Raw genomic sequence first — 27,882 nt, 5'->3', positions numbered from 1 at the left:
ATGATGATGTTGAACCCAGTGTGTGACTAGGGGTTCATCCATCCTGAGTAGACGGATGTTCGAACAATGTTCTATGATTCGGGTCTTGACCATCCTCGATGTCTTACCCACGTACAGCAAAGGGCAGGGGCATTGGATGACATAAACCACGCCCCTCGTAGTGCAGTCCGACCTATTTCTAAGTTGGTAGAAAAATCCTGTATCAGGATGAGTGAAAGAATTTGACAGGGTGGTGTGACTACACACTGAGCAGTGTCCACATGGACCATGCTGGCCAGCTCCACTCTCTCTCATTGGTCTATTAAAATTCGCATGAACTAACTGATCCCGGAGGTTGTTGCCTCTCCGAAATGTGAACCGCAATGGTCCCTGAAAAAGCGATGAAAGGGACAGATTCTCCCAATGTCTCCGGATCATAGCTGCAATAGCTTTACTAGCAATATAAAAAGGTAAAATACAGTTAAAGCATTGACCTTCGTTGTCTGATGAGGGGAGGAACAACCAGTCACGGTCAGTATATAGAGCCCTCTTAAAAGCTTTTTTAACCACCCGTGTGGGATACCCCCTGTCCAAAAACCGCTGAGACAACAACTGGGATTGATTCAAAAAATCACTCCTAGAAGAGCACAAGCGTTTTAATCTTAAAAATTGTCCCGTAGGAATGTTGTCTCTCAGAGGTTTCGGATGGCAACTGGAGTATGCCAAAAGCGTATTCCTGTCAGTTTCTTTCCTAAACAGTGTAGTCATGTAATGATCCTGCTCTACAGAGATAATAACATCAAGAAACGCAATTTGTGAGGCGTGAATACAGAAGTTAAATTGTATGTGTGGGTTTAAGGAGTTTAACCAGTCAAAGAAGAGAAAAAATTGAATGTCTGTCCCTGTCCAGATGAGCAGAATGTCATCAATATACCGTAGCCAAAGGGCTGCATGGGAAAACCAATCAGAGGGGTAAACTAGAGAGGTTTCATAGTGGTCCATATAGAGACAGGCCAATGAGGGGGCCATAGTGGCCCCCATGGCCGTCCCTTTGATTTGTTGATAGTGCTTATGGTCAAACATAAAAAAAATTTTGGTCAAAGCTAAAGTGGCCAATTGTAACAAAAATGAAGTAGGCAACCGCTGTGGAGACGGTCGTTGATTCAAAATGTTTTCAATCAATAGTAATGCTTCTGGCTGAGGAATATTGGAGTATAGTGAGATGACATCGAGAGTTACAAAGAAGAAACCCCCCACAGGGACAGTGCAGTTAGATAATTTCGTGATAAGATGTGCCGTATCTTTAACATACGACCGGATCTGGGTCACAAATGGTTTCAAAAAAATATCAATAAACTGCGATAATGGCTCCAGCAAGGAATTGATGCCTGATACAATTGGGCGGCCTGGAGGGGCCACCAGGGTTTTATGAATTTTAGGCAGAACGTAAAATAAAGGCATGACCGGGGCGGAGTTCACCAAAAATTTGCCTCCCTAGTTGTAAGCATTCTACAATCAAGAGCCTCCTGAACTAAGTCTTTGATAGTATTTAATAAGTCTGGTGTGGGGTCCTCGGAAAGCAATCTATAAAAAGAGGTGTCGCTAAGTTGACGCAACACCTCCGTTTCATAGTCTGCTTTGCCCCACACCACTATCCCTCCACCCTTGTCAGCCGGTTTTATTACAATGGATGAATCTTGAGACAAATCCCTTATTGCTGTGGCCTCCCTTTGGGACAAATTATAATGAACAAACAGTTTTTTAGTGGCAAGTGCCTGAGCATCCTGACTTACTAAACGCTCAAAAGCCCCTAATAAAGGGTTTGTAGGGCCAGGAGGGGTCCATCTGGACTTCTTTGAGATCACTGAATTGTCTATGATGGACGGGGAATCAGTAAAGAAGAGTTTCAATTTCAAAATCCGGAAGAATCTATAAAGATGAACCTGTAAATCAAATGGGTCACACCGAGTCGTGGGTACAAAGGACAGACCCTTCTGTAAGGTTCTCTTTTCCACATCAGACAAATAACGAGTGGATAAATTGAACACAGTCTCAGGATTTACTGCCACGCATCCGGAAGACGTGATGGAGGACGAGGTGTTCGAGTTGTTTTCTGTCCCGACTGAGCTGTACCTGTGCGGGACCGTGTAACGCGCGTTTCCCTGGGGGGCTGACCGGAATCTAAAAAAGAAGCTGCTATTGAAGAATACTGTGAGGAGGCAGGAGTATAAGATTGTATACTGTCCAAAGGTCCTTGCGTGGGACCTGGAGCGTTGGAAAAGGCAGGGGTCCCGCGGGTCTTGCGTCCTTGCCCGCGACCCCGAGGTATATGTTCGCTTCCAGAGTCTTCCGAGGAAGATGTTGAAGAGCCCTCGGCAAAAGTAACTTTCTTTTGCGGTTTTTTGGACATCCATTTGTACACATAGCCTGAGCTGTAATCCGCTAAGTCGCGCTGGAATTTGCTGAATTTGACAGCTTTCAGATCATCCCGGAACTTGGTAAGATTTTCTTCAAATTCCTGAAGCTGCTGTTGAAAAGATTCCAGAGTTGTCGAATGTTTAACCAAATCTAATTTAAACGAAAGCTCCTCCTTTAGGGTGACTTGCAGCTCCTTATTAGATTCAATAGTAAGGACCATCAAGTCCAAGAAACATTTGTTCAAAATTTGGTTCCAGCGCGATATAAATGCTGTATTCTCCGTGTGAAGCCTCGGCTCCTTCTGTATGCGTAGCCCTCTGGGAATCCGCCGATTCCCAGAGGGCTACGCATACAAAATTTGGTTCCAGCGCGATATAAATGCTGTATTCTCTGTGTGAAGCCTCGGCTCCTTCTGTATGCGTAGCCCTCTGGGAATCCGCCGATTCCCAGAGGGCTACGCATACAGAAGGAGCCGAGGCTTCACACGGAGAATACAGCATTTATATCGCGCTGGAACCAAATTTTGAACAAATGTTCCTTGGACTTGATGGTCCTTATTATTGAATCTAATAAGGAGCTGCAAGTCACCCTAAAGGAGGAGCTTTCGTTTAAATTAGATTTGGTTAAACATTCGACAACTCTGGAATCTTTTCAACAGCAGCTTCAGGAATTTGAAGAAAATCTTACCAAGTTCCGGGATGATCTGAAAGCTGTCAAATTCAGCAAATTCCAGCGCGACTTAGCGGATTACAGCTCAGGCTATGTGTACAAATGGATGTCCAAAACACCGCAAAAGAAAGTTACTTTTGCCGAGGGCTCTTCAACATCTTCCTCGGAAGACTCTGGAAGCGAACATATACCTCGGGGTCGCGGGCAAGGACGCAAGACCCGCGGGACCCCTGCCTTTTCCAACGCTCCAGGTCCCACGCAAGGACCTTTGGACAGTATACAATCTTATACTCCTGCCTCCTCACAGTATTCTTCAATAGCAGCTTCTTTTTTAGATTCCGGTCAGCCCCCCAGGGAAACGCGCGTTACACGGTCCCGCACAGGTACAGCTCAGTCGGGACAGAAAACAACTCGAACACCTCGTCCTCCATCACGTCTTCCGGATGCGTGGCAGTAAATCCTGAGACTGTGTTCAATTTATCCACTCGTTATTTGTCTGATGTGGAAAAGAGAACCTTACAGAAGGGTCTGTCCTTTGTACCCACGACTCGGTGTGACCCATTTGATTTACAGGTTCATCTTTATAGATTCTTCCGGATTTTGAAATTGAAACTCTTCTTTACTGATTCCCCGTCCATCATAGACAATTCAGTGATCTCAAAGAAGTCCAGATGGACCCCTCCTGGCCCTACAAACCCTTTATTAGGGGCTTTTGAGCGTTTAGTAAGTCAGGATGCTCAGGCACTTGCCACTAAAAAACTGTTTGTTCATTATAATTTGTCCCAAAGGGAGGCCACAGCAATAAGGGATTTGTCTCAAGATTCATCCATTGTAATAAAACCGGCTGACAAGGGTGGAGGGATAGTGGTGTGGGGCAAAGCAGACTATGAAACGGAGGTGTTGCGTCAACTTAGCGACACCTCTTTTTATAGATTGCTTTCCGAGGACCCCACACCAGACTTATTAAATACTATCAAAGACTTAGTTCAGGAGGCTCTTGATTGTAGAATGCTTACAACTAGGGAGGCAAAATTTTTGGTGAACTCCGCCCCGGTCATGCCTTTATTTTACGTTCTGCCTAAAATTCATAAAACCCTGGTGGCCCCTCCAGGCCGCCCAATTGTATCAGGCATCAATTCCTTGCTGGAGCCATTATCGCAGTTTATTGATATTTTTTTGAAACCATTTGTGACCCAGATCCGGTCGTATGTTAAAGATACGGCACATCTTATCACGAAATTATCTAACTGCACTGTCCCTGTGGGGGGTTTCTTCTTTGTAACTCTCGATGTCATCTCACTATACTCCAATATTCCTCAGCCAGAAGCATTACTATTGATTGAAAACATTTTGAATCAACGACCGTCTCCACAGCGGTTGCCTACTTCATTTTTGTTACAATTGGCCACTTTAGCTTTGACCAAAAATTTTTTTATGTTTGACCATAAGCACTATCAACAAATCAAAGGGACGGCCATGGGGGCCACTATGGCCCCCTCATTGGCCTGTCTCTATATGGACCACTATGAAACCTCTCTAGTTTACCCCTCTGATTGGTTTTCCCATGCAGCCCTTTGGCTACGGTATATTGATGACATTCTGCTCATCTGGACAGGGACAGACATTCAATTTTTTCTCTTCTTTGACTGGTTAAACTCCTTAAACCCACACATACAATTTAACTTCTGTATTCACGCCTCACAAATTGTGTTTCTTGATGTTATTATCTCTGTAGAGCAGGATCATTACATGACTACACTGTTTAGGAAAGAAACTGACAGGAATACGCTTTTGGCATACTCCAGTTGCCATCCGAAACCTCTGAGAGACAACATTCCTACGGGACAATTTTTAAGATTAAAACGCTTGTGCTCTTCTAGGAGTGATTTTTTGAATCAATCCCAGTTGTTGTCTCAGCGGTTTTTGGACAGGGGGTATCCCACACGGGTGGTTAAAAAAGCTTTTAAGAGGGCTCTATATACTGACCGTGACTGGTTGTTCCTCCCCTCATCAGACAACGAAGGTCAATGCTTTAACTGTATTTTACCTTTTTCTATTGCTAGTAAAGCTATTGCAGCTATGATCCGGAGACATTGGGAGAATCTGTCCCCTTCATCGCTTTTTCAGGGACCATTGCGGTTCACATTTCGGAGAGGCAACAACCTCCGGGATCAGTTAGTTCATGCGAATTTTAATAGACCAATGAGAGAGAGTGGAGCTGGCCAGCATGGTCCATGTGGACACTGCTCAGTGTGTAGTCACACCACCCTGTCAAATTCTTTCACTCATCCTGATACAGGATTTTTCTACCAACTTAGAAATAGGTCGGACTGCACTACGAGGGGCGTGGTTTATGTCATCCAATGCCCCTGCCCTTTGCTGTACGTGGGTAAGACATCGAGGATGGTCAAGACCCGAATCATAGAACATTGTTCGAACATCCGTCTACTCAGGATGGACGAACCCCTAGTCACACACTGGGTTCAACATCATCATACTGTTGCTGATTTACAATTTTCAATTTTAGAGGTGGTGGTACCCCCGTTTCGGGGAGGGGATTATTCTGAAATCCTGGGTAGACGTGAACAAAAATGGATCTTTAATTTATCTACTGTCCATCCAAAAGGTCTTAATAAAGACATTGAATGGTTTTTGTTCAGTTGACACTTCTGTGGGGGAGGAGCTTATTTTGCGAGTTTCTCGCGGTATTTTCTGTCTTTGGCGCCAAAACTGCCTCTTTAAATTGTTCACTTGGTGTACGAGCCGATGCGCTCCACGATGAATATATAAGGTATGTTTTTTGAAAAATCTGTATAAGTTTAATTGCCATATTTATAAGGTCCATCATTTATTGTTCTTTATATCTTAGATAACATTAACCGTGGGTCCCTCCCGATGCAGCTACCGCGAAACACGGACCGTGTCGGGGGACTGTTCACTTGCATGATTGAAGATTTTTGGAGTTGCCATGAATGATTGTTTAAAAGCATTATCCCAATAAAAATTGACTATAAGTTTGCTGATGGACTTGGTTACTTGTTTCTTGCACGCTGGGATTTTTTGGTAATTGAAATCTCCCATTATTACTGCACTACCAATTTGGTTAGCTTCCCTAATTTCTCTTAGCATTTCACTGTCCGTCTCACCATCTTGATTAGGTGAACGGTATTATACTCCTATCACTATAGTCTTCCCCTACACACAAGGGATTTCTACCCATAAAGATTCAATTGGGCATTTAGTCTTAAGCAGGATGTTTATCCTGTTGGACTCTATGCCATCCCAGACATAAAGTGCCACATGCCTCCTGGTGACAAAAAGGACTGTAAGAGAGATAGGATTTTAAAATTCTTAGAAGATAAGCATTGTCTGCAAAGTCATTTGGAAGTAATGAGTGAGTTTTCAAAAGTCAGAGAGGTTGTTTGTGTTGTTTGGGAGGGCCACACAAAGGTGAAGCAGCCTCTAAGGCTATCATCACAATGTGGATAAAAGAAACTATTAGATGATCTTACTTGTTACAGGGTTGTAGTGCTCCCAAATTAATTAGGAAGAATTCAGCAAGAGTATAATCTACTTCATGGGCAGAAAGGGTCAGTATATCCTGATGCTAATATTTAGTTGGCCGTTTAGTGGACAAGTTATCAAGCTAAGGGCCTCATTTTCCATAGCTAGCGAAAGTAGCGCAGGTCTGCGCTACTGAAATCGGGGCGGAGTCGGCCCCGGAAGAGGAGGAGTCTGGGGCGTCACCGGGGTCGACTCCGCGAGGACAGTGCGCCAAGCGAAAAGGTAAGGCCCTTTTCACACTCAATTTCGCGCCCATCAACTACACCTTCTATGGTGTAGTTATTGGGTGCGATGCCGGCAGCGATCGCACCGCGGCGGTGCGATCGCTGCCAGACCGCCCCCCTACTTCAGCCCCCGCCCCCCCCGTTAGCGCGATTTTCTAAAGTATCGCAGGCCTGCGATACTTTAGAAAATGAGGCCCTAAGTTAGCCAAATAACATATCCTGGCTTTTCAGTGGGATACATATCTCACTGAACATCCCTGCTTAAAGTTATATAACTAACTATAGCCAGATAACTTGAAATATAATTGAATATTCTTTTGAATATCACTAGTTATGTATAAAGTTATCACATGGCTACTGTGTTGTCCATTTGGATCAGAACAGTCTTGTGTGAAAGGCAGTCCTTGAACGCATGCAGTGCATAACTTATAGTTCTAAGTTCCAGGAAATTGATTTGAAATGTTGCTTTGAGTTTTGTCCAAGTCCCCTGGGTTTGGAGATTGTCTATGTGAGCTCCCCAACCCAAGGTGGATGCATCTGTAGTTAAAGTTAACTGTGGGACTGGTTGTTGGAAGGGTAAACCCTTGCGTAAATTGTCCTTGTTCGCCCACCAAAGTAGAGAGGAACATAGCTGGTGGGTTACTTGAATTGGAGAGGACAGTGGCTGGATGGCTTGGATCCATTATGATCTTAGAGTCCATTGGGTTACTCTCATGGCTAACCTTGCCATAGGAGTGACATGAACTGTGGATGCCATGTGGCCTAATAAGGTTAGAAACTGATGAGCTGTTGCTTGTTTCTGGGAGTGAATCGAGTTTGCCAGAAGGGAAAGTGTGTCTGCCCGATCCTCGGGTAGAAAGGCCTTTGACAGGATGGTGTTCAATTCTGCTCCTATGAATTGAAGCAGGTGAGATGGAGTGAGATGGGACTTTTGATAATTGAGAAGGCCCATGGAGGGAAGTAGAGTAATTGTTCGACTGAGAGAAGCCAGAGCTCCTTTTTGAGATTGACTTCTGATGAGCCAGTCGTCTAAATAGGGAAAGACATGGACACTTTCCTTGTGTAAGTGTGCTGCTATTACTGCCAGACATTTGGTGAATACTCTGGGAGCAGAGGCGAGTCCGAATGGCAGTACTCTGTATTGTAAATGTTGATGACTCACCATGAAGCGCAGATACTTGCGATAAGGAGGGAATATTAGAATGTGAGCGCAAATGTCTTGAAGATCCAGAGAACAAAGCCAATCTCCTGTTTGCAGAAGTGGAAGCATGGTGCCTAGAGATACCATCCTGAACTTTTCTTTCTTCAGAAATTTGTTGAGATTTCTGAGGTCTAGGATGGGACGTAGGCCTCCGGTTTTCTTTGGAATGAGGAAATAACGGGAATAGAATCCTCTGCCCTGCTGAGTCCGGGGCACCCGCTCTACAGCTCTAGCTCTCAGAAGGGTGGATAATTCTACTTGCAGTTGAATTATGTGATTTTCACTTAGAGAAAAAGGTCTCGGAGGAGAATCTTTTGGAATTGAGAGGAAATTGAGTTGGTAACCTCGAGATATTATTGCAAGTACCCATTGATCTGTTATTTGTAACCAATGGTTGTAAAAGGAGGATACTCGTCCTCCTACTGGAAGCTCTGGATGAGGATTGGAGAGATGGCTTCAGTCTCTGGGAAAAGACTCAAAAGCCAGCAGCCGGTCCAGTCTGTGTCGGAGGTTGAGGTCTAGCCGCCCTAGGTTGTCTGGGCTGAGCTCTTTGTTGTGGCCTAGCAGATCTGCTCCTAGATGCTGGAGGGTAATAACGCCTCTATCTACAGAAAGGACTTCTAGGTTCTTTTCTTTGAGGCCTATGAGTTGACTGTGTAGCCGGATCTTGTGGTATCAATGAAAGTTGTCGCAGGGTTTCTGTGTGCTCTTTCAGTTGAGTGACCGCATCTTGCACCTTTGAACCAAAAAGGTTATCGGCAAGACATGGGAGGTCAACTAATTTTTTTTGGACTTCAGGCCTGAGTTCCGAGGCTTTAAGCCATGCCCAACATCTTGCACTTATTCCAGATGCAGCCACTCTGGATTCTGTTTCAAAGACATCTTAGGCAGCACGGTCTTCGTGCTTGCCGGCCTCTAGCCCTTTGTGGATGATTGCCTGGGCTGCTTCTTGATGTTGTTTTGGCAATGATGGTATGAACTCCTGCATCTGTTTCTTTGAAACTGAGTCATGTATAATTGGTAAGAAGATATTTTAAAATTTAACATGGCTCCTTGATAAACCTTCCTTCCCAAGGAATCCAAGAATCTGTGATCTTTTCCTGGGGGAGTTGAAGAATGTGGTCTTATCCTTTTTGACTTCTTTTGTGCAGATTCTACCACCACCGTTTTGTGTGGAAGCTGTGAACTTTGGTAGCCAGGAGCCGACTGCACCAAATAAGTTGTGTCCATTCTTTTATTTACAGCAGGCACTGAGCATGGATGCTCCCAAAGCCGATGTTGTAGGTCCAGAAGAACATCATGGACAGATATGGCTACTACTTGCTTTGGAGGGTCCACAAATTGGAGAACCTCCAATGTTTCCTGCTGTGAATCTTCCTCTGTCACCAATGGTGACAGAGGAAGAGATGGTGTCCGCCATCTCTTGAATGAAATTTGAGAATGATAAATCTTCCGGTAGAGATTTCTTCCTTGGATCTGGAGGTGAAGGATCTCACATGAAATCTTCAGATGAAGTATCTGTGTGTCCTTCATCCCAAGTATCGTATGGATCTTCTCGAGGAGGAGATATTGGAGAAGATCTAGGCGGACAATGAATCCCTGAAGGACCTGGTTGCGGGTCATCAAGGGGTATCCCTTCAGGCTGTTCTTTCCGAGGTGTGGAAGGAAAAGCACCGAATACCTCATCAAATCTTTTCATTATGAGTTGGTAGAGTGCTAGTTCTGGATGTCCTGGGTCCCCAGGTGAAATTGGCATCAATGGTATTGGGGCCGGAATTGTAGATGGCGTCGGTGTCATCGATGGTCGTGCCGGTATCACTTTTGGTTGTGGTGTCGGCATTGATGTAGGCACCGGCATCGACAGAATCGTCGGCATCGGTGTAAGTACCGGCCTTGACGGAGTAGTCGGCATCGGTGTAATCACCGGCTTCGATGGAATTACCAGCATCGGTAGTGGTACCGGCATCGGTTCTGGAACCGGCATCAGTGTAAACACCGGCATCGGTGCGGGCGCCGAAATGGGCATCTGCTCCTTAAGGGCCTGGAGCACTGCTTGCCGGATAAAATCCGACAATTCCTGCGGAACAGCTGGTGCAGGCAGAGCAGCTGAACGCAGTGGCGGTGGAGGCGTCGATACTTCTTCCACAGAACCCTGTGGAGGTACGACTATTGGTGTTTCTTCGTGAGGTGAAGGCCCCAGCGTCGAGGATAGCGGTATTTCCTGAAGTTTTGGCCGTTTAGCGATCGGTGCCTCCGGGGAGAGAAGCTCCGTCGGTCTCGATGTGTTTCAATGTCTATGACGGTGTTTCGGTCGGTGCTCGACTACTGACCTCCTCGATGCTATCGATGTCGTTGGCAATGGATGGTCTCCCGACCCCTTTGGATGGCGTTTTTTCAATATTATTTGTTTTGAGACTCCGGCCGGAGACGATTTTGTCAACGTTGAAGGAGAAGGCAAAAGCTGCAGATGGAATAGATGCTCTATCTTTTCCTGACAAAGTTTTCTTCCCTTCGGAGTCATCTCTGCACATTTAGGGCAGGTTGTGACATCATGTTTGTCCCCCAAACAAAGAACACACTTGAGGTGTGGGTTTGTAATGGACATTGTCCGATTACAGATAGGACATTTCTTAAATCCGGAAGCCATTTTCACTCGACAGTCGTCGATGAAATGAGAGAAAAAGGTTTTACTCAATGAGTAAAAACGAGACTGCAATCACTCACCAGCCGGTGGAAATCGGAGATAGATCCCTTGTGGGAGAAATGAATGAAATACAATTGACTTTTTGGTCAGCAAATACTGTGAGAAAATCTCACAAGGCTCCTGCTCCGCGATGCCTACAGCAGCGCGGAAAAACGAAGACTGAAGAGAGACCCCTGTGGCAGAGAATATCATGGCATGCTGGGCATGCTCAGTGGCCTCACAGGGCCAGTCAAAAGTTTCTAGAAACTTTGACAGAAAGTTTTCCATAACAGGGCTCCATCAATGATGTCACCCATATGTGAGGACTAGCATCCTGCTTGTCCTGGGATAAAAATGGGAACCTTGAGTCATTTGGCATCATTATAAATATTGGTGCTGACAGGGCAGGAGTGACTGGGCATCATTCATGTCCTAAGAACCTTGAAAGCACTTAGGGTAAGTGAATCTGGGGATGAGGTGGGCTAATATTTATTATTCAGATCCAAATGGAGTTTTAAAGGAGCATGGCTTGCTAAAGGGGATGCCATGGGAGTTTCTAGAAATTTGACTGGCATACTGAGCATGCCCAGCATGCCACCACCCCCGTGGCCACCAACTATGGTGGCACTCTCAGTCTCGTTTCAAAGCAGAAAAAATATGAGCGAAAAATAAAACAACAAAAGACAGGTGAACCCAACTCCGTGGGGTGGTGGTCGATTTTCGTGAGGATTAAACATTCTGCTGTCCTGGGAGAACACCTGTTACAGGTAAACAACTCTGTTTTCTCCCATGACAAGCAGGATGGTAGTCCTCACAGATGGGTGAATACCATGCTGCAGGCTGCCCCCGGAACACCCTAGGCCAACCAGCACACAATAACGTGCAACAGGCACAACAAGAGGGGTGCTGTTGGCAACAGCAGGGGCAGTTTGAATCTCATACTGGGCCCTAGGTAGGGAGAGTTGGGTTCTCACACTGGAAACAGGTTATGGAGGACAGATTGGCCAAAGATGCTGTCCTGTCGGCTGTCCTTATCCAGACAGTAATGGGCTGTGAAGCTGTGGAGGGAACTCCGCGGCCATGCAGGTTTAGGCAATAGGGACTGCCCGGAAGTGTGCTACTGACGCTGCCATGGCCCTCACTGAGTGCCCTTTCACTCGGCCCACAAGCAGAAGGCCTGCTTGCTGGTAGTAGAAATCAATACAGTCCGCCAACCAATTGGACAGGGTCTGCTTGCCCACAACTCCAAGTCTATTTTTGTCAAAGGAGACAAAGAGTTGGGTGGGCTGTAGTGAGCTCTAAATAAAACGCGAGAGCACACATGCAGTCCAAGGTATGCAGAGCCCACTCACCTGGATGAGAGTGTGGTCTCAGGAAAAAGGTGGGCAACATGATGGACTGATTCAGGTGAAAGTCAGTTACCACCTTAAGCAGGAACTTAGGGTGAGTGTGCAGCACCACCCTGTCATGGAAGAACCTCGTGAAAGGCAGATAAGTCATTAGGGACTGCAGGTCACTGACTCTGTGAGCAGAAGTAAGCGCTACTAGGAAGATGAACTTCCATGTGAGGTGCCTGAACTCACAGGAGCGCAGGGGCTCAAACGGAGGCTGCATGAACCTTGCCAGCACTATGTTGAGGTCCCAGGCCACAACAGGAGGACGTAGTGGAGGCTTCATTTGAAGTAAGCCTCTCATAAAGCACCCTACTAAGGGCTGCATCAAGACTGGACTGTTGCCCACTCTGCAGTGGTAGGTGCTGATGGCACTCGGATGTACCTAGATTGAGGTAGGCTGTAGCCTAGACTCCGAGAGGCTCTAGAGGTAGTCCAAAAGCCTTGGTGTGGGGCAAAAGAAAGGGTCAAGACCCTCCTTTGCACATCAGGAGGATAATCTTCTCCACTTTGCTTGGTAGGACTTCTGTGTGGAAGGCTTACGCGAAATTACTAGGACTTGCGAAACGTTGTCCGAAATGTCGAGAGACCGTAGTACTAGCCTTTCAACATCCAGGCAGTTAGGGATAACAACCGGAGTTCTGGGTGGCGTAACCTGCCCTGATTCTGAGTGATGATGTCGGGCGAGGTACCCAGGTGAATGGGGGTGGGGGGTCAGGACATGCAAGGGGAGAGTGCGTGGGACTCAAATTGGGGGGGGGGGGGGCTCCTAAAAATAATTCGGGTCCTGTGGCTCAGGCTGCTCCAAGAAAGAAGCAGCAGAAAAACCTAAAATGGCCCCCGTTCCCACGGCCCAGGAACGGTGTGGCCAAACGTTTAGAAGGTCCGGATTGGGTTCCTGAGGGCATCGGGACATCTGAGGAACCTTCCCCTCCCCCCCCCTCGGCAAACAGCGAGAACAAAGTCCCTCTATATAGAGATGCAAGGAGGAATCCCCACAAGCAAGACACAGGGGGAATCTCGGCATGGCTCCGAGGTGGGGGAGGAGCAGCACTTAAAAGCAGCTGGGCTGCTGGGGCTGCAGGAGCGGAGGCAGACACTGAAGTCTGCATGCTTTTAAACTCTCTCAAAGGCTGTCCAACTTTAAAAGTAAGGTAAAGAAACTTTCTCCCTTTATTCTTTGTATTTTGCTCCCTTTTTTTTTTTTTTTAACAGGACAGGGAAGGAATCCTTGCAGGCAGCCTTAGAAACAAAATCAGCCCAGTGAAGGGAGAAGATTATGGAGGGAGAGGGAGAGAGAGAGATGCTGAACAGGGGGAGTGACTGGCACCACCAATATTCACCCCTGCAGTCGAGGACCACCGGGAATAGGGAGCCTAGGCTATATAAAAGAAGGGGCAAAGCCCCCCTAGGCCCCCGCAAGAGCAAGGAGACAGGAACTGTCTCCTGTGAAAGCGATCCACAAAGTTCATACAAGCACTTTTTTTTTTTTTTTTTAAATCAATAAAGAATAAATACTTGCTTGATCCAGACAGCGTTAGAAGAAAACGTAGAAAGAATCCCCAAAGGGACAGAGAATAAGGCAAACAGGGAACCACAGGGTGAACTGTTCCACCTGCTGGAGACAGACAAATACTGAAGGGCTACAGGGTAGGCTCTATCCTCATATAGGATACTCTTTCAGTTTTAGTCTGTCTCCACCTGCTGGACAGGAGGCTCAACACATGGTCTGGACTGATCCGGTACCTATAGGGAACTGGCTCTTTTAGAAGCCTAAGGCCTGTTGCACTAGATAAGTGGCATGAATCTTTCTGTTGACTGGAGCCACAGAACTCAGGTGTTCCCAGAGCTGATAGAGGAGGTCTAAGAGGACCTCATGTACAGGGACGGCCATCACTTACTTAGGGACATCCACAAATTGGAGGACCTCCAACATCTTGTGGCGGGCGTCCTCTTCAGTCAAAAGCTAAAAGGGAATGGTTTCCACCATTGCGCACACAAAATTCGCAAAAGATAAGTCTTCAGGAGGCGAGTGCCTTCTCTCATCCAGTGGAGAAGGATCCGACAGAATGTCTTCAGAAGCCTCCGAGGAGTGGTCGGAAGACACATCTCCTCACGGGTCATAGGGGGCTTCTTCCTCACCACCGAATCCCGAAACCAAAGTGCGGGGCGCAGGCACCGATGGTTGGTGAAGTGAAACCGATAGCAGTTGTGCCGGCATTGAGGGCACAAGAACCTGTGGCGGACACCGGGGCACCTAGAGGCCCAAGGGTCCAGGAAAGGGATTCGGCATCGGTGGTGCCACCCGTGAAGACAGTCCCGGCTCCGCCTCTTCCTCCTACAAGGATCCTGGAATCAGGATCGAGACGGGGAGAGGCACCGGTGGCTGACAGGGGACCGGGGGGGGGGGGGAAGGGGGCCCTCCGGCACCAGCTGCATTGGTAAGGCACCGAGCAGCAAGTCCAACCTTTCCAGCAGGGGCACTAGCATGGAGAGCACCAGTTCCGATGCCGGTATGGGGGCCTGCTTCAGTGGCTGCTGGAGGCCCTGAAAGGCATTTAGCACTGCCTGTTGGACCATGCGTTCCAACTCCTCTCTAAATGCGGGCAGAAAGTATCGACCCGGGAGGAGGATGCAGGCTAGGTGTCACTGGAGCCTCCACGGGAGTCCGTCACTGATATTGGTGGGGAATGCTCTAGACTCCTGGGCTTGGAGGATTCCTCCTGGGCTTTGAGGTTTTCCTCTCCTCGGGGTCTCTTCGGAGGGGGGTTCAGCCAAGGCCGATGCCACTCTGGTGACGGTGCCAGAACCGGATGGGGAAGACGTCAGTGCCGATGTTGGTGCTTCCCTCGGTGCTCGGCCAGGTCCTTCTCCAGCGCCAAGGATGACGACCCCAAAGCTTTTGAACGCTCCAATGCCAGTGAGGGGCAATCTCCTGCCCCTTGATCATCACAGCGGGGCACCAAGGGCGAAGGTTCCGAGTCAGATCGATCTCCACAATCTGACGTACCTACCATAGGAGTCGATGGAGTGGATTGCTTGGAACCAAATAAGTGCTCCATCTTGTCCAGGTGGTGCGTCGGCCTTTAGGGGGTCATCTGAGCACAGCTGGAACACCAATGGACATTATGGGAAGGACCGAGACACAGGACACAAAAGTCGGGTGGGTCCGTGATGGACAGAGTCCGTGGACACTCAGGGCACTTCCGAAAACCGGTCGCCCTTGAAAAAAGGGCGGCTTGCGGTCCGTGATCATTGGCCACTGGGAGGTAGACGCTCGGGAACCAACAGCAAAAATACGAAAACATACCTACCAGGCGCCAGAGGAATCAGTTTGCAATGGGGGACCCTGGAATGAGAAAAAACATGAAGAAAAACTTCAAATTGTTCTGTGAGGAAATTGTGATGAAAAAAGTTCTCACAGAGCTCCATAAACTGCGAGGCAACAGCTCCACAGAAAAAAGGAGACTGAAGGGGGACCGTTGGTGGCATGCTGGGCATACTCAGTGTGCCAGTCAAAGGTCTAAAAACGTTAACAAAAGTGTTCCGTGACAGGGCTCCGTCTGATGATGTCACTTATCTGTGAGGACTACCATCCTGCTTGGATATTCTTAACTGGTACAGAAAGTTCTAGCAGCCATACAGGTCCTGAAGAAACTAAATTCCTTTACAAAACAACCTTTGTGGGCAAGAAAGTTCATGAATGCCAACATCTTTTGATTATTCTTAGATATGTCCAATAAAGCATATCATGACTAACAAACAATCCAATGTACCTTAAATATGCATAAATTATATAAGGTGGTGGACTAACACAGGATCAACTACTTATTATAGATTGGAAAATAACTTACATATCTGGTATGATTAAATCCATCCAAATTTATTGGTATGTCTTCACTTTCAACTCCACATGTACTGTTCTCCGTATACATATTTTTTATTGAATATATGAGGTGCTGAAAAGATGATGAGGATTCTATAGGCTGAATTCCATAGTTGAAAGTCCTTGTCTGTAGAAATCCCCTGAGGATTGTACCATATTATTATCATCAAATTTAGCAAAATATATAGTAAATGTATAAGCAGTCTAAAAAAATTCTCAGTCAAAATCAAAAATGATCATTTTAATCAACATATATTGTATATAAATGCAATGACATAACAATGAAGGGAAAAGTGACGTTTCTTTTATACTTTTTTATCTTTTGAACTAGAGCAATATCACTTATCACAACACGATTTACCAAACATTTTTCTAGACACCTAGAGGGAAAACATGCCTAATAAAGGCCATCTTTAGTCAGATACGTAAAGTGAAACTACCCCAAGCTTGTGGCAATAGGGGCTCCATGTCACATAGCAAAGCCTAAAGAAGTCTCTGTAGCATAGGCAGGTAGCAGGAGAACAAAGCTGTGTTGGGCATGTGGGATCCACCTCTTCCTTCTCCAGATGTCCCCTAAAGCAGGGGAAATAGCTGGAGTTATCTGTAGGCCTAGGCTATAAGAAGAGCACAACAGCAGCAGGTTGTGAGTGCACAGCCTATAAAAAGCCCCACAGTTCATTATATCATTATTTAACTGATTGATGTTGTTGTTTAGTTTTTCTTACCTTTCCTTCGCTAATCTTAATGTTCCTATATATCCTTGTAGCCCCTTCCCTGTTCAATGTAATTTCCTCCCTGTTGTTACAATGTAAACCGATATGATGTTGCCACGAAAATCGGTATTAAAAAGTTTATAACTAAAATAAATAAATAAAGATCAGGCTCCATATCAACCTAAAGGCAGCCCTTTGTCTGATAAATGTGGCTCTTTAACTTAAATATAACACAAAAACATAGAAAATGATGGCACAAGGTCCATCCACTTTGTGTAGTTTAATCTATATAAATAAAAATGTAAAATCATTTGTACGTAATCGATAATCTCAGAAACTACTGCACCAATTGCTTTCAAATTTGGACACAACTTTGCTTTCACTTTCGGCAAGGTTCTTCTCTATCTAGATTACATAGATGTCACACGGTTACAGATAAAAACATGTTTTTAGGCAATCTGGTACACAGATAGACATGGAGCACACATCTTCAGTGTTGGATACTTATACATCTTTGAGCCCCGGAGCTCCAGTTATCCCCTCTAACCCTAGTGGACTCCAACATCTAATCCCTGAGACAACCAGCCTCCCAAAGTTGGTGGCCAGAAGTGCATCCATTGGAGAAGGACTAGATGGGAAAGGATCCTTTAATATGCCACTTGGAGAGTCTGGAAGGAAACCTGTCCCACAGCAACAGATTTCTGGAGCAACGGGTGGTGAGAATCCGGACCCGGTCATGGAGGCATCAACATCAAAAGATAGAGGGGACTCGAACAAGGGGGGTCTTGTTCAGGGAACTGAGATAGGGATTCAACCCTTAGGCCTGCAATTGGTAGAGAAAAAAGAAATTACCTTGGTATTGGTATGGAAGGCATTGATATCTTTAGAACCTTCTATTACTATGTTAGCGAATACTATGCTTGGAACTAAGAAACATATATCTCAACTAGAACCGGTTGTGAAAGAAAATGTTGATAAAATAGATATAATAGCAAAGCAGGTAGTACAATTAAATGATACTCAAGAAAAAATAATACAAGTGGAAACATAAAATAATAGGAAAATAGAAATTCTTGAGAATGAAGTTAGATATAAGAATTTAAGGTTGTAAATTTCCCATGTGTGAAATTACATCTCCCGTTAGATATTCTTAAGAAGTATGCTACAGAGATTTTAATGTTTCCTAGTGAAGCAATACCACCAATAGCTAAAATATATTTTGTGAATGTGGGGAAAAAAGATACAGCAATATCACAGGGCAATAGTAATCAAAATCGAATGGAGAATGGGAATTTAACTGATTTTTTGGAACAGTCCTTGGAGACTCAAATAGAATTTAGAGGAACATTACTGGTTACTTTTCTATTCCCTTCAGATAGAGATTCATTTCTTAAACATTTCTTTCGTAACAGATTAAAAACTTTTCTAGGAGGGAAAATATGAGGATACCCAGATATAGCTAGGGAAACACAGATGCGCAGGAAAAAATGTCTTGCAATGTATCAAGAAGTTAGAGATCTTGGTGCAGATTTTATAGTAAGGTATCCAAGCAAATGTGTTGTTAAATTGAATAACAATAGGCATATATTTTTTGATCCAATTCAATTGAGATCCTTTATCAATGCAAGGATTCCCGCTGTGTGTGGGATCCCACTCAAAAACTGGAGATTTAAATGTTAGTTCGCAAATTACCTGATTTTCATTAATATAAATGTGCTCAAATAAAACCCGGTGAGGTGCCCTATTTCCTTTTACAGGTCAGACAGGTTATGTATTTTTCTCTATTCTTATATAAAAGTGATTCCATAGTTAATTTGGATAATGTGGAAGAATATTATGTTTGTTTCTATATGTTTATGAATATCCTTTTGTAAAGAGGAAAATTCTCTGATCTGATTGGTTCATTGATAATTTTATATATTGTCTATGTATAAAGAAAAAAGTTTAATAAATAAATAATTAAAAACCAAAAAAAAACATGTTTTTACATGTGTGTGGGGAAAACAGCGGCATCTGTTGGACAGACATGCAACACACACTATCTACCTTGGGAAATGAAGCTGCTGTACTGCACATGCACGGGCAGGAGTGCACGTTGGGCACAGCGGGACCAACATGGCACTGGGAGGAGCAGCAGTGGTGCACGTCGGGCACAGCAGGACCAACATGGCGCTGGGAGGAGCAGCAGCGGCGGACCAGCAGTGATATCGGGCTTGGTGGTGTCAGCAGGCCGAACTACGACACCTGGGAGGAGCTGCGTCGGCGATCTGGTACGGCTCACGTGCACGACAGAGAGGGATCCTCGCTGACCTCGCGTCTTCGGGAGTGGGCCGCGCAGAACCGCATAAGAGGGAGAGGGACGGGGGAGGGATCAGCTGGGAGGGCATTGCGAGCGGGAGGGGATCAGAGTCAGGGAAGAAGACTGAGAGAGGGTGTGGTGTCACTGACGAAAGGGTAGGGAGTAGGCGGGGAGAGGTGACAGTGAGGGGAGGGAGAATGAAGGGGGCAGTGAGTGTCAGGGGAGAGACACAGAGGGGAGAGGTGAGTGTGAGGGGTGAGAGTTGGAATGGGGACAGGGGAGTGAAGGGGGGGTTAGTGACCAAAGGGGGAGGGGTGAGTGTAAGGGGAGAGAGTTGGAGTGGGGACAGGGGAGGAAAGGGGGAGTGAGTGACCAAGGGAGAGGACGATGTGTGACTGAGGTATATGAGCAAGGGGAAGGGGGAGGGGGGGAAAAGAACCTGACTCTGCCACTGCAACGTGTGGCGGGCAACCGCTAGTTCCTAATGAAATGCTATTGATCTTAGTTAGATCTTTGGCTTCCCTTCACTTCCTCACAATTAAAGTTCTTCTATGCTTATCCCATGCTATCTTAAATTTTGTTAACATTTTTATGCACCACCTTCACTGGAAGGCCATTCCATTCATCTATCACCCTTACTGTGAAGAAATGTTTTCTGATGTTGCTTCTGAGTCAAAAGAGCCTCATAGAGCATTCTTTACTCTGAAAAAGTTTTATTTCTTGTGCACTACAGCTGATATATTTGAATGTCTCTACCATATCACCCTTCTCTCCTCTAGAGCATACAGTCTATAAGGTTGACTAGGTCTCATGTGTGCTATAATGTGAAATTTCCAACAATGGGAGGTTCCATGTGTAGAGTTGTTTTGAGTGATGGTTAGGATCCAGCTCCTACAGCAGTGGTTTAACCTTTTTTGGGTCATGGATGCCTGTAAGAATCTAATGAAAGCTATGGACCATCTCACCAGAAAAATGCACATAAACACATAACATTTTGCATACAATTTATATTGTTGCCTGGAAATATCAAAATTAAAAGAAAAAGAGGTGTCTAACTCCCAGGATAAGGCATGAATTTCAAACAAAAAAAGAAAGGAACGATGCTTACCTGTACCAGGTGTTTTCAGAGGACAGAAGGATACCATTCACACATTAATGAAATCATCAGATGGAGCCTGGCCCAGAAAACCTATGTCAGAGTTTCTAGAACTTTGACTAAGCCTCTCTGAGCATGCTCAGTATGCCGTTATACCACACATCCACGTGGGGTCCTCTTAGCCTTATAACTAAGAATTGAGGAACAAAATCAAATTAATAAAAATGCCAATGAAATGAAACCCAACTCCACGAGGTCACGGGAGGGTTTCGTGAGCACTGGAATCCTTCTCTACTTGGAGAAGGCCTGTAACAGGTAACAACTCTGCTTTCTCTGAGGACAAGCAGGATGGGTGAATCCCTTGCTACAGGTTGCCCCCCAAAACACAAGAGGATCAACAAAATACCAAAATAAGTGCCAACGGGCACACCAACTAGTTTTCTTAGTAATAAGCGAAGAGGCAGCATGAAAAGAATGTATGGGCCCAAGGGGGAAAAGAGTTGGGTTCTATACCTCAAACAGGTTCTGAAGGATAGACTGGCCAAAACTGCCATCACCTCAGCCATCCCTATCCAGACATTATTGCAATGTGAATGTGTAGAGAGAACTTCACTTCACAGCTCTGCAGATCCCTCTATAGGGACTGCTCGCAAGTGGTCCACTGATGATGCTATGCCTCTAGAAGAGTAGAATTAGGGCATCCCGACAGTGAGCTCCAATAATAAGAAAAGTAGTCCAAGTGCCTGTGACTAAAAACTCACCTGAGCTAAAACATTCTAACTTATCCTTATCTAAAAAGCAGAATGAAAATACAAACAAAAAACAAACTTTGAAATGTTTGTATGCTAATGCCAGAAGTCTAAGAAGTAAGATGGGAGAATTAGAATTTTAGCAGTGAATGATGACATAGACTTAATTGGCATCTCAGAGACATGGTGGAAGGAGGATAACCAATGGGACAGTACTATACCGAGGTACAAATTATATCGCAATGACAGAGAGGAGCACCCAGGAAGTGGTGTGGCGCTTTATGTCCGGGATGGCATAGAGTCCAACAGGATAAACATCCTGCATGAGGCTAAATGCACAATCAAATCTTTATAGGTAGAAATCCCTTGTATGTTGGGGAAGACTATAATGATAGGAGTATACTACCGTCCACCTGGTCAAGATGGTGAGACAGACAATGAAATGCTAAGAGAAATTAGGGAAGCTAACCAAATTGATAGTGCGTTAATAATGGGAAATTTCAATTACCCCAATATTGACTGGGTAAATGTATCATTGGGACATGCTAGAGAGATAAAGTTCCAGGATGGAATAAATGACATCGTTATGGAGCAATTGTTTCAGGACCCGACAAGAGAGGGAGCAATTTTAGATCTAATTTTCAGTGGAGCACAGGATTTGGTGAGAGAGGTAACGGTGGTGGGGCTGCTTGGAAATAGTGTTCATAATCTGATCAAATTTGAATTAATGACTGGAAGGGGGACAATAAGCAAATCTACAGCTCTCGTGATAAACTTTCAAAGGGGAAACTTTGATAAAATGAGAAAAATAGTTAGAACCAAACTGAAAAGAGCAGATACAAAGGTAAAAAGTGTGCAAGAGGTGTGGTCATTGTTAAAAAATACCATCCTAGAAGCACAATACAGTAGGGATGTGAATCGGATCCGATTCTGGTTCCGATTCACATCTCTATAGATGTGAATCGGATCCAATATCGGATGTGAATCGGATCCGATATCGGATCCGATTCACATCTCTACAATACAGATGTATTCCACACATTAAGAAAGGTGGAAAGAAGGCAAAACGATCACCAGCATGGTTAAAAGGGGAGGTGAAAGAAGCTATTTTAGCCAAAAGATCTTCATTCAAAAATTGGAAGAAGGATCCGATATGGATAATGCATAAGCGTTGGCAAGTTAAATATAAGACATTGATAAGACAGGCTAAGAGAGAATTTGAAAAGAAGTTGGCTGTAGAGGCAAAAACTCACAGTAAAAACATTTTAAAATATATCTGAAGCAGAAAGCCTGTGAGGGAGTCAGTTGGACCATTAGATGATCAAGAGGTTAAAGGGGCAATTAGAGAAGATAAGGCCATCGTGGAAAGATTAAATGATTTTTTTGCTTCAGTGTTTACTGAAGAGGATGTTGGGGAGATACCCGTATTAGAGAAGGTTTTCATGGGTGATGATTCAGGTGGACTGAACCAAATTACGGTGAACCTAGAAGATGTGGTAGGCCTGACTGACAAACTGGTCCAGGTAAATCACCTGGACCGGATGGTACACCCTAGGGTTCTGAAGGAACTAAAAAATGAAATTTCAGACCTATTAGTAAAAATGTGTAACCTATCATTAAAATCATCCAAGGTACCTGAAGACTGGAGGGTGGCTAATTTAACCTCAATATTTAAAAAGGGCTCCGGGGTGATCTGGGAAACTACACACCAGTAAGCCTGACTTCAGTGCCAGGAAAAATAGTGGAAAGTGCTCTAAATATCAAAATCACAGAACATATAGAAAGACATGGTTTAATGGAACAAAGTCAGCATGGCTTTACCCAAGGCAAGTCTTGTCTCACAAATCTGCTTCACTTTTTTGAAGGAGTTAATAAACATGTAGATAAAGGTGAACCGGTAGACGTAGTATATTTGGATTTTCAGAAGGCATTTGACAAAGTTCCTCATGAGAGGCTTCTAGGAAAAGTAAAAAGTCATGGGATAGGTGGCAATGTCCTTTCATGGATTACAAATTGGCTAAAAGACAGGAAACGAAGAGTAGGATTAAATGGACAATTTTCTCAGTGGAAGGGAGTGGGCAGTGGAGTGCCTCAGGGATCTGTGTTGGGACCCGTACTTTTCAATATAGGCGGCGGCGGCAGTAGCAGCAGCGGGCGGCGGCGGTAGCGGTAGCGGGCGGCGGTAGCAGCGGCGGCGGCGGTAGCGGGCGGCGGTAGTGGCAGCGGGCGGCGGCGGCGGCAGTAGCGGCAGCGGGCGGCGGCGGTAGCGGTAGCGGGCGGCGGCGGTAGCGGGCGGCGGCAGTAGCGGCAGCGGCGGTAGCGGTAGCGGGCGGCGGCAGCGGTAGCGGTAGCGGGCGGCGGCAGTAGCGGCAGCGAGCGGCGGCGGTAGTGGTAGCGGGCGGCGGCAGTAGCGGCAGCGGGCGGTGGCAGTAGCGGGCGGCGGTAGCGGCAGCGGCGGTAGCGGCGGCGGCGGTAGCGGTGGTGGTAGCGGGCGGCGGCAGCGGCCAGTAGTGAGGGAGGGAGGCGAGAGAGAGAGGGAGGGACGGACTGAGAGGGAGGGACGGAGGAAGTGGGAGGGACGGAGAGAGAGAGTGAGAGGGAGGGACAGAGTGAGAGGGAGGGACTGAGTGGGGGACTGGGAGGGAGGGACTGAGTGAGGGGGAGGGACTGGGAGGGAGGGACTGAGTGAGGGGAGAGTGAGAATGAGGGAGAGGTGAGAGTCAGGGATGTGAGTAAGTGGAAGGGGGAGAGGGAGAATGAGGGAGAGGTGAGAGACAGGGCCGCAGCAGCGAAGACGGGCGGCAGCAGTGAGGGAGGAGAGAGAGAGGGAGGGACTGAGTGAGAGGGGAGGAGAGAGAGGGAGTGGGAGTGTGAGAGGGGGAGGGAGGGAGTGGGACTGAGTGGGGGGGGGGAGGGAGGGGGACTGGGACTGAGTGAGGGAGGGAGGGAGGGGGACTGGGACTGAGTGGGGGGGGACTGAGTGAGGGGGAGTGGGAGGGAGTGGGACTGAGAGGGAGGGAGGGAGTGGGACTGAGAGAGAGGGAGGGAGGGAGAGGGATAGAGGAGGGAGGGAGTGAGTGAGACTGAGTGGGAGGGAGGGACTGAGTGGGAGGAGAGGGAGGGTGGGGAGGAGTGGGTGAGTGTGAGGGAGGGAGGTAGGGGGTGGTGAAGAGTGAGGGGAGAGAGAATGAGGGGGAGGTGAGAGACAGAGGGATGTAGCCCGTTTTAACGGGCTTAACGGCTTGTATATTTATAAATGATCTGGAAAGAAATACGACAAGTGAGGTAATCAAATTTGCAGATGATACAAAATTGTTCAGAGTAGTTAAATCACAAGCAGATTGTGATAAATTGCAGGAAAGCCTTCTAAGACTGGAAAATTGGGCATCCAAATGGCAGATGAAATTTAATGTGGATAAGTACAAGGTGATGCATATAGGAAAAAATAACCCATGCTATAGTTACACAATTTTAGGTTCCATATTAGGAGCTACCACCCAAGAAAGAGATCTAGGTGTCATAGTGGATAAAGCAAATGTTGCCTACCTGTAACATGTGTTCTCACAGGACAGCAGGATGCTGGTCCTCACAAATGGGTGACATCACAGAATGGAGCCCTGTACAGAAAACATTTCTGTCAAAGTTTCTATAAAGCTTTGACTGACACTGGCACACTGGGTGCACTGAGCATGCTCAGCCTGTAATTATCTCTGTGAACCACAGGTGTCTCCCTCAGTCTCGTCTTACAGCTAAAAGCGCAAGCGAAACTAAAATAAAAATGAAAACGTATACAGACCCAACTCCGCAGGGTGGCGGGTGGGTTTCATGAGGACTAACATCCTGCTGTCCTGTGAGAACACCTGTTACAGGTAGGCAACATTTGCTTTCTCACAGGACAAGCAGGATGGTAGTCCTCACACATGAGTGAGTACTGAGCTGAGGATGCCCGAGAGTGCACCAAATGCACCCAAGATGTGCAAAAGGCGCAATGACGGGGGTGGAATTTGGAATGGAGTGCATCCTGAAACCCTTTACGGGTTGGTGGAAGGATGTTGGGTGGTTAAACCGAAAAGAATAGGAGTAGATGGACTGGCCAAACATGGAGCATGCCGGCTAGTCGTATCTAAGCAATAATGGGCTGCGAAGGTATGGAGAGAGCTCCAGGTTGCAGCCTGATAAATATGTACAAGCAGCACCGGCCGAAGGGAAGCTATTGAGGCTGGGACGGATGCAACAGAGTGTGGTTACACACAGTGTTGTAGTGAAATGCCTGCTTGTTGGTAGGAAAAGAGATACAGATCATCAATTAGGAGGAACAGGTCTGTTTGCCCACTGGAACTCACAGCTGGACTCTTGCCACAGAAGGAAAGAGTTAGGTGAAATTCCTATGGAGTGTAGTGCGATCTAGATAGAATGCAAGTGCACTATTACTGCCCAAGGAGTGGAAAAACCCTCTTGCTTTGGTGAGAGAGAGGTGCTGGGAAAAATGGGCAGAGTATATTCTGTGTAAGGTGAGACGTAACGTCTACCTTAAGAAGGATATGAAGTTGAATATGTAAAAACCACTCAGTCACGGAGGAACGCAGGTTCGGATGAGTATGTAACAAGGTGTGTAACTCACTGACCCTGTTGGCAGAAGTGACGGTTATGAGGGAAAGAATTTCCCATGCCAAACTGTGAAATGAGAGGAATGGAAAGGCTCGAACGGAAAACGTATGAGACTTATAAGCACAAAATATTTATTTATTTATTTATTTACTTATTTATTTAAATGCTTTTATATACCAAAGTTTAGCTAGCTGCCTTCACTCCGGTTTACAGATACAACAACTTAATATATTTGGAAGCAAATGACATCAAACAGGAAAACAACTGACATCAAACAGGTTAATGATCAACAGAAAAAATACAACTTATATAATTTATATCAACTTTTTTAAGTGACGTGGAGTGAGTCATGGAGTATAGTCCGGATTATGATATAACGGAAGGCGGCGAGTATTGATGCTAGATGAACCTATGAAAAAACTAATTTATAGGAGCCTGGGAGTAGGTATATAGTATTGTCCTGACAGTAAATTAAGGGTTTAAACGTTCTCTATGAAGATAGTCTTGAGATTGTGAATATATAATCGACGGTGGTTATGTGTTAGATGTTATGTGTGGTTAGCCAATTCCATCTTTGAAGGTTTGTCTGAAGATCCATATTTTGAGATCTTTTTTTAAATGTTATGGTGTTGCTTTTGAGCTAAGGTATTCTGGTAGTGAGTTCCAGAGTTTAGGTCCTGCTATGGAGATGGCTCTGTTTCTTATGTTAGATAGCTTAGCTAAAGGTAATGATGGGACATCTAGCTGTAATTTTCTTAAGATTCTTGTAGTGCGTTGTGATCTGTGTTTTGGTATGATGTTGTCTAGGGAGGTGTTTTCAGTTTTGTATAATGCATTGTGTAAGATGGTTAGTATTTTGAATTCTTTTCTCTACTGGTAGCCAGTGTAGACTGTTGAGTACAGGGGTGATGTGGTCTGATTTTCTTTTGCCAGAGAGGACTCTGGCTGCCGCATTCTGTAGTAATTGTAGTGGTTTTAAAGTTGTTTTTGGGAGTCCAATCAGGAGTGAATTGCAGTAGTCGAGGCTGGTGAATTGATTGTAAGACGGTTCTAAAATCTTGGTGGTGAAGTAGTGGTTTTAGATGTTTAAGGATTTGAAGTTTGTTGAAGCCTTCTTTTGTTTTCATTGTGATGTGCTTTTTGTAGTTGAGTTCAGTGTCTATCCATATACCGAGGTCTTTTACGTTGTCCTTTAGTTGTATACAGATGTTGTCTAAATGAATGGAGTGGTTGCTTTTTAATCCTGAGTTTTTTCTTTCTATCAGGATGCATTCTGTTTTGGACATGTTGAGGCATAGCTTCAGGTGGTTTAGCATATTTCTTATTGATTCAAGGTGAGAGGCTGCTAGTTTCAATGCGTCATCGATAGTGGAGGTTATTGGTATGAGGAGTTGGATATCGTCGGCGTACTAATAGTATGTAATGCCTGGACCTGAGATGAGTTGGCAGAGTGGAAGTAGATAAATGTTAAAGAGTATGGCCGAGAGGGCCGATCCTTGTGGTACTCCGGTTTCAAGGAGGATGGCTTCTGATGAGTTGTTATTGAAGTTGACTTTGAAGTATCTGTTTTTGAAGAAGGATGTAAACCAGTCTAGTGTTTTGCCTGAGAGACCGATGTTTGCTAGTCTTGATATTAGACTTTTGTGGTCCACTGTGTCGAATGCGGCGGAGAGGTCTAGAAGAATTAGTATATGGCTTAATTTGTTGTCAAAACCTCTTAATATATTGTTTGATAAGTTGAGTAGCAGGGTTTCGGTGCTATGGTTTTTCCTGAAACCGCGTTGGGTGGGATGTAAGATGTTGTTGGTTTCGAGATGTTCATTGAGTTGTTTCAGGGCTGCTTTCTCCGTCAATTTTGCGAGTAGGGGTAGGTTTGAGATTGGACGGTAGTTGTTCAGATCGTCTGGATCTAAGTTCTTCCTCTTTATTACTAATTTGATCGTTGCAGTTTTAATTTGTCTGGTAGCTCACCTTCTTCAAGAGATTTATTTATAATTGCTGCTATGGTTGGGGCAATACCAACTCTCTTGTTGGTATTATGTCTAGATCATAGCATGCTGGGTTGATTTTTCTTAACATTTTTTCTGTTTCTGTGGTTGAGATTGGCTCGAAGTTGGACCATGGTATTATGTTTGTGGTGGATATTTGGTCTTCAGTGATCGAGGATTTGTTGATGGTACCAGTTATTTTGCTGACTTTGTTTTTGAAAAACATGGCAAGGTCTTGGCTTAAGTTTTTGGTTTCTGATGTGGGGGTGTTGTTGTTTTCGGATATGAGGTTGTTTACTATGTTGTATAGAAATTTGGAGTTATTGGTGGAGTTTTTTATTTTTTGACTATAGTAGTCATGCTTTGTGTCATGAATCACTTTTTTATAGGTGGCGAGTTGTGTGCGGTATCTTT

General features: G+C 45.4%; 1 protein-coding gene across 1 annotated transcript in view; it reads right to left on the bottom strand.

Annotated features, from left to right (window-relative positions):
• Positions 1 to 16,394: 16,394 nt before the first annotated feature.
• Positions 16,395 to 27,882, bottom strand: part of LOC115092774 (disintegrin and metalloproteinase domain-containing protein 20-like) — a 180,446-nt gene continuing 168,958 nt past the window's right edge. Inside the window, exon 6 of the mRNA XM_029604078.1 lies at positions 16,395 to 17,551. Within this exon, the coding sequence (XP_029459938.1) occupies positions 17,539 to 17,551 (13 nt within the window). The 3' untranslated portion in view covers positions 16,395 to 17,538. The remainder of the gene's footprint in view (positions 17,552 to 27,882) is intronic.

This window comes from Rhinatrema bivittatum, chromosome 5, assembly GCF_901001135.1.
Source record: "Rhinatrema bivittatum chromosome 5, aRhiBiv1.1, whole genome shotgun sequence".
Classification (NCBI taxonomy): domain Eukaryota; kingdom Metazoa; phylum Chordata; class Amphibia; order Gymnophiona; family Rhinatrematidae; genus Rhinatrema; species Rhinatrema bivittatum.
This window is presented reverse-complemented; position numbering and strand designations above follow the sequence as displayed.